Genomic DNA, 7914 nt, shown 5'->3' with positions numbered 1-7914 from the left:
GGGGGGTATCTCCCACATTTAACCATTACTTTTCGGACAGCCTTGGTTTTAACAATATATGCGATGTGACTTCCAGTCTATTGTTCAGGATTATCCCTAGATACTTCGCCTCTGGCGATAGCTCAATTTACGAAATTCCCGATGAGGGTTAGGTTAAATTGACTTATCTTCTTTCTTTTGGTAAAGGGACGATGGTTTAGTGGGTTTATTAACATTAACTTTTTAGAGCACTATTTTTCAGTCAGTTTTAAGCCTTCATCGCAGCCCACCATGTAAATGAGTATTAGGAATATCTTCTTTGAATGTCTGGCGGACCTAAGTGCAATGGGCACCTATGAAACCTCATCATTTATCAACATAACCAATTGGTTCTATCTCTAGGTCAGCAGGCAGGAACGATCGATCCTGACCTTGATCGTAATGTTATTTGGAATAAGCCTGATTTTATTTTTCCTAACATGTTTTTAGAAAGTTCGACTGCTTCTAGAACCGAATACATAAACATACTTTCTCACATACTATCCATTGTTGAAATAATAGGTTATTTTTTTCCTTAATCATAATTGTATGTAACTATTTTGTATTGTGTATAATTTACAATTGCAGACAATGCGCACAATGGAACTGATTTTACGACAAAAATTGCATTCTGATCGTTCCAAGTATTTACCTCCGATAAAACGCGGTGGATATATTGACATATACATGACTAGTTCAGGTCAGCTTAAGATAAAACATAAAAGCACCTAATCAGAAAGTATTATTCTACCGTAGATTTACCGTTTATTTCATCGAAATCAGATTTGATAAACGAATAAGTAATCAAATAATGAAGAATTTGTGACTGTATTTGAATTAAATTTTGCATTTTTTGCACGACCACACTCTTGAACATCCTGTTTATACATACATGCTTTTAAATACATATTTGTTCTCCAAGTTTTGGTTTATAAACGCCCCGCTCTATAAGCTTCTTTCATACTATTGTTTTTTGTTTTATTTTGATAATTAATTAATTATGCAGAAAGAAGTTTTGTTGTGTTAAGTTTTTTTACAATTCCGCTTTGTAGACACTAAAAGCTGGTGTTACAGCTCAACCTTTTGCATGCCTTGTACCAATCCCTTTAAATGCATATTTACATATATTATATATTGGAATCCATTTCGTAAAGCATATGAGGAAATTTTAAAGTTCCATGGCTTTGTTAATCTCAAAAGCAAAAAAAAAAAAAAAAAAAAAATTAAATACCACAACTACTTACTACCATTTACATAGTACATACATATATCTCAATATGTATAAGAAAAATTATTGAACATGTTATTCAGAGCAGATTGTTCTGCATTTATTATAATAATGTGTATACATCTCTAGCAGACATTTAGTAGGTTAGGTTAGGTTAGGTTGGGTTGGAGTGGCAGCCCCGAGCAGAGCGCGGAGCACACGTGGGCTGGAAAAGCCCGTTGTGATACCATTGGCCGAAGCCATTTGTTTCTTTCCCTTCCTTAGTAATTGAACCACCGAGTGCGTTTTATATAGCACAAAAAGTCGAGGACGTTCGCCGAGTTCAAATCGGCTAAACAATCTAGAAAGTACTTGTTGAAGAATCGGTTGCGCGTGTTGGCCAGGGCGGGACAATGGCAGAGATAGTGTTCAACGGTCTCCACCTCTTCCTCGTCTCTGCAACTGCGACAAAAATCGTTGGTGGGGTATCCTAGCCTTTTTCCGTTTGTGCCCATCAAGCAGTGTCCGGTGATAACCCCGACTACTAATCTGAGAAAGGAGCGGTCCAGCCGGGTAATAGCTATGGTTCGCTTTACATCAATCTTTGGCCAAATTTGCCTGGTAGTATGGCAGGTGGTTTCCACAGCCCACCTGAAATTTACCTCCTCGACGAGTTCCGCCTTTAGTCTGTGTTTGCAGGAGGTTAGAGGTATGCCCGCATTCTGAGCAGAATTGACTTCAGATATTTCCGTCCCTCTCTTTGCCAGCTCGTCGGCTAGGCAGTTTCCAGGAATGTCCCTATGTCCAGGGACCCATACAACAGTCAAGGAGCATTTTGATGCCAGCAGGTTGAGAATCTTCCTGCATTCTATGGCTACTTTGGACGGTGTTACGTTAGAATTGAGAGATTTGATAGCAGCCTGGCTGTCAGAATAGATAGCAATATGCCATCATGGAGGGGCGGAGGTTATAACCCACCATGCCCGCCTCCATTATGGCGTTTAATTCTGCTTGAAAAACACTACAATGGCCCGGTAAGCGAAAGCTGAGGTTTAGCGCGAGTTCGTCAGAGTAGATCCTGCTACCCACTCTTTTGTTAAGCTTGGAACCATCTGTATATATGGTCGTAGACCCTGGGTTCAGGTCTGTGGCCCCTACCCTACCCACTTTGTTGTCTAAGCAGAGTAGAGGAGTTGTATCATCTATCTGTCGTAGATTATCCGGTAGAGTTTTAAGTACTTTTGCGTGTCCGAACCTGAGGTCTCTCCACGGCTGGATTGTATTTAACCTGACCGCACTGCAGCCGACAAGAAATTTTCCGTAGAGATCCACAGGTGGAAGATTTAACATTATTTCCAGAGATTTGGTAGGTGTAGTGGGCAGTGATCCCGTGACTAGCATGGCAGCCGTCCTCTGCACCCGTTCCACCTTGGCTCTGGACAAAGTGTTGTTTAGCGCAGGCCACCATACGGTGACCCCGTAGAAAAGGATGGGTCTTATCACAGCTGTGTACATCCAGTGTACTATGTGTAGTTTTATTCCCCATTTTTTGCCTATTGCCGTCTTACTGGCATAAAGGGCGGTATTGGCCCTTTGAGCGGTCTTCAATGTTTCGCTTCCAGTCAAGTTTTTTGTCTAGAATAATTCCAAAGTATTTGACCTCGGTTGAGAGAGTAAGTGCCACTCCGTTTAGGGTGGGAGGTTTAAATAATGGAGTTTTATACTTCCTTGTGAAATGTACCATTTCCGTTTTGGTAGGATTGACGCTAAGTCCACATTCCTTCCGTACGCTATGACTTGACAACCGGTGTCCTTTAGGCTCAGAAGTAGGGTGTTCACTGTTAGATTCCAGAGCAGAGGGGAGAGAACGTTCCCTTGGGGGGTGCCTCTGGTCACATACTTTGTGATAGAACCATCCCCCAGTTCTTATAGAATAGTTCCCTTCTCAAGAAGGAGCCCAACAAAATCTACCAGACCCTGCTGCACCCCCGCCATGAGAAGGGAGTTAACAACAGACTTCGGGTAGACATTGTTGAAAGTGAAATCCTTCCTGAAGCCATCCGGCATCACGGATGACTGGTGCAGGGCCGGGGTACTTCTGGAGTATCCCTTTATATACCCTGCATAAACTCATCGGGACGGACTTCCAGTTGTCCGTGGTAATATGGCCGTCCGGATGCCTTTTGTCCAACACCGCCAGCGTGAGGTGCTCTTTGGCGGCTTCACTGAACGGCTTCGTGTTGGATACGGCCATCGACGGACGGTTAGATGGGGAGGAATCCCTATACCTCTTAGACTCACTCGAGGTGTCGTCTTGAGATCGCTGTCTCTTGGAGGTAAGGTCCTTCCTTGGGTTTTCCCGAGTGGGTGGTTTGTCCTTCCTGCCTTTCCCGGAGGATCGCTTGTCGCTGGCGGCGAAGACTCCCATGGCCCACTTAAGAGAGGCTTTTTGCTTCTCTGTCAGTTGGTCAAGCGGGATGACCCCCAGCCTTTTGATGACCTTAGGGCTGCCCTTCGGTCACGCTGGGCCCTGACGGAGGGCGAAACTTTCGTTGCTGCTTTGGAGCTGCCGGGCGCAGATCGAGGTGATTTGCCCCGGTCTTCGAGGACTTACCCGCGGGAGTGGTCCTCTGCTTGTCCGTGGAGGACTTTTGCTCGACCACTACACCTTGAGGTTTTAGTGTGCCCTGGATGGGCATGGAGGAGGGGGCTTTCCGCAGCATTTCCGCCGGCTTCGACTTTCCCTCATAGTACCACCGGCATCGCTGAAGGTTCGCTTTCCCTCTGGGGGTTTAGCAATCCTTCCAGCTTCTGCGGAAGCCCGAATCTGCTTGGGCCATTCAGGCCCTCTCGGTTCCGTCGATGCGGTTTCCGAGGTGGTTGGTGTTTTGGACTTTTAATTTAGTAACATTCAGAAAAATATACATACATAAGTTTTCTTGGTATTACGTCGATTATGTAGGATTTTAAAGTCTGGAAGTATTCACTAGAAACAGGTTTTTCGACATTGCTGTATGTCCTTCTTTAAAACTAAAATTATACCATACTACATACATATGATTATTTCTAACGGAGGTGGGAAATAGAGTATCATAGACAACTCAGCTCAATTTGAACAGAAACAGTTTGCAAAAATTACGTCAACAAAATGTTTGCTGTAGCGTATTGAGAGCTGAGCCGTATAGGATTTTTTCCGTATAACCAGAAATTGATCTTCAAGTTATTCAATTAGCTCAAGATCTCTTAGACCATTTAGATTTAAAATGTCAAGGAACGCAATAGTTAAGTGCATTAGAAATGTAGGTTAAACAAATTAAGAACAGCATATCCTTTCAGTTCGAAAACGGGTCCAAATTAGAAATTTGCATCTATAGGAAAACTTACAGTAAAAACAAAAACAAAAAAAAATTATACGAACATTTAAAAAATAATTTTTCGTTATAACTAATCACCGTATTTTTCTGTAACTTATGTTGGCGGCCGCGGAACCCAAAGCTGCCTTTATATGAGGCGACTTGTTGGCTGGCGATAATCGCCTGCAAAAGTTGACTTGCTGTCTACGTTGAGGCAAGCGATTTTTGAATCACCATTTACACGAGTGGTTTTTCTTGAGAATTGTTGAATCGCCTTATGTAAATCCAGCTTTAGGAAGAAGGATTCCACTCCATCTTCGGACGTTCCCAACTTGGAACGCGTATCGAAGATGACTGATGATTTTTGCTAAATTCTGCGAATCTGTTAACGGTACAAAAAAATGATGTATGAATGATTGTTAGAATAATAAGCAGCCATAACCATTGCGTTAATTTACCCTTCCTAACGATGCTTAGTAGCTGCCAAAAACAGTTTGAAGTTGTTCGGACGTTCCCGTTCAGACGTTCCGATTTTTTCCAATGAATAAAATTTTTTGTTTGAGAATTTAAACACACTCGTTTTTTTTTAATACAATATGTGGTTCTATTGTAAATAAATCTACATCTATATGAAGGCCTTATTCAAGACAGTGATTGGGAACCATAATTTAGCAAAAAAATTTGCTATATTTCCGACAATCGATCATGATTCGGTGAGCAAATACTGTATATATTTTTTCTGTGCCACAGTGAAGCGGACACAAATAATAAATAAATAAATTTATGTACATATACTGGCGGTCAAAAGTGGATGAATGGTGTTTTGGTTTTACTATTTAAAATGTTTTTCAAGCTAAAATTTCTTTGTTACTTTTTTATAAAAATATCTTGCATGCTTTAACACCATGCCATTCAAACTTTCAAACTTTATACAGAATTTAGAAAATTTACACAAATTTTGATCTAAATTTTAAGCTTTTTAATCAGAATTTTAAAAAAATTTAAATTGATTTTTAATATTTTTTTTTTTTGCCGACGGCAAAATACAGCGTGGCGACGAATAATTGTTACCCCGTTGCGAAAAAAGTTTTTTTTTGTTAATTTGCCACAGATTTTACTTTATTTGCATTAATTGGTCTTTAAATTTTAATCCTTATTTACATTTGCCAGCAGTTTAAACTTTGAGAGAAAAGTTCATTTGGCACGCAAGTCTTTTTCAGGTGTTTTTTTCTTAAGCTTTGTATAAAAAAAAATACAAACAAACTGTATAAGGTTGGTCGAATGAATGGCCGTCCTAGTCACCAGTTCCGAGTCTATTCAATTTTTGAGTAAAAACTAATTAATAAAACTAAAGTAAAATCTGTGGAAAATTAACAATAAAATACTTTTTCGCAAAATCTATAAAAGACCCTTTTATTTCTCAAAAAACCTGGGTAACAGTTAATCGTCGCCACGCTGTAAATAAGGAAATTTAGGAAAACTGGCGTTGGTTTTTCTTCGCCATCGATCTTCCGCATATTCTTCCACAAGAAATGCATGCTTATATGAAAAAAAGTGCAAAACGCCATAAAACAAATTTAAAAAATCAATGCGATAGCTGCATACCCAAAAACTGTATAAAAATTCTGATTAAAAAGTTGAAAATTTATGTAAAAATGTTTGAAATTTTTCTAAAGTCTGATTTATATGGTTTTTGGCAAAGCACGAATCATATTTTAATAAAAAAAATAACAAAAAATTATAGCATAAAAAACCTTCTAAACATTAAAAACAAAACACCATTCATCCACTTTTGACCGCCAGTGTATATTTGGCAGTATTTCTAGGGGATTTTATGTTGTTGTTCCGTAGATTCATGACAAAAAAAACCTGAAACAGACCTGTAAATAAATAAATCAATTTAAAAATAGGCAACAAACTTTTGTTAATGCTCCCATCTGTGTCAATAAGGAATAAACGCAGTGTATGTTGCACTAGTCATTTGAGTACTATGTGAATGGGGTTAATTTTAATGCTAGCGACCCTTTCAAAATATTCCCATTAAGCCTTGTCAAAAATTTTCCCTGTCTAAAGTTCGGATGATAAAGTGAATGGTGCATTATTATAAAGCCCTCCGTTTTTAGCCGTTATTCCTTACTGACGCAGACGGCTTTTGCTTTAATAAGGTACACTGGAAACTAAAGAATCAACGAATAATATTTATGGATCATCTATAGAATTATAATTGCAAAAACAAAAAAATAAATAAATTAAAACACATTTTCTATATTCATCGACCATTAAACTGCAATTTAATAATAATTTATAATTTTATTGAAAACAAAACTATTTTCTTTTATTTTCATATATGAATCTCTTACGACATCAAATCATAAAATTGCCACCCACCATCAACCACAATTACCATCATCACCACTACCACAACTTCTTCCACTTCGATAATATCCGAACGCAAAATTTTATAGTCATCCAAACGCCTTGAAAATAACCTAGCCAAGAAATTGAAAGTTCATTCTGGACAAGTTTTACCCACTTTGAAACGTGGAGATGTCGCTAGGTATTTTCCATCATCAGGTAATGAATTTTACTTAAAATTTGCTAATTTATTTATTCGTTTATATGTATTTCCATTATTTTATAAAATAAATATTTATGTATAAATTATGCACATGGGTATGTATTTAGATATATACATTAGGCTGTTAAAAAAAAAAAGATTTCGTATATTTGATACAAAAGAAGGCTCCTGCTCCAAGATGGGCTTAAAAAACAAAAAATTTAGAGGTCACTATCGGCGCTTGAAATTTTAATTTTTCACCACTTTCGAAATTTTGGGGTAATTTGAGGATTTTTCGATAACCAATATCATATTTTTTGCAGAAAAGCAATGGGTTTTCTAAACCCCAATATAAACGACGGAATAGTTGGTTTTTCTTAAACAATTACTTACACCGCATTTTCGAGATGGAAAATTTAAAAAAAAAAATGATTTTCTTCTTGCAAATAAAATGAAAAAAGATGAGGTTTTTGGAGCCGATATTTAAGCTTTCCGTTACAGTTATACGTCCTAAACATAATGGCGAAAGCCCTATTTCAAAATCATTATTTTGGTCATTTTCGCACAATATTTTCTTTTTAAGTTTGTGAATGAAAAAAATTCAAACTTTTTAACAGTGAAAAATATTTAAAAATTAAGGATTTTTTGTAAATTCTTTTTATTTGTGTTAAAGCCTGTTCTTTTACAAAATCATGAAGTTACCAACGAAGAAAATTGATTAATAAATAAAATTGTAAATGGTCAAATAAAAATGCGTAATAATTTCTCTTTTATGATTT

The 7914-nt window shown here is 37.8% G+C and overlaps 1 protein-coding gene across 2 annotated transcripts in view; it reads left to right on the top strand.

Moving 5' to 3' along the window:
* LOC118748141 (spermine synthase) overlaps nucleotides 1-7914 on the top strand; it is a 34653-nt gene that overhangs the window by 19032 nt on the left and 7707 nt on the right. Inside the window, exon 2 of one of the 2 annotated variants that reach the window (XM_036482465.1) lies at nucleotides 607-718. In XM_036482465.1, coding sequence (XP_036338358.1) covers nucleotides 607-718 — 112 coding nt within the window. Of the gene's footprint in view, nucleotides 1-606; nucleotides 719-7043; nucleotides 7153-7914 lie in introns of both variants that reach the window. The other variant, XM_036482463.1, reaches the window with a different exon arrangement.

The sequence above is a fragment of the Rhagoletis pomonella genome, unplaced genomic scaffold (assembly GCF_013731165.1).
Source record: "Rhagoletis pomonella isolate Grant_MI unplaced genomic scaffold, Rhpom_1.0 Rhpom_scaffold_00012, whole genome shotgun sequence".
Lineage (NCBI taxonomy): Eukaryota > Metazoa > Arthropoda > Insecta > Diptera > Tephritidae > Rhagoletis > Rhagoletis pomonella.
Note: the sequence above shows the minus strand (reverse complement) of the source record. Positions and strands in the feature narration are given on the sequence as shown.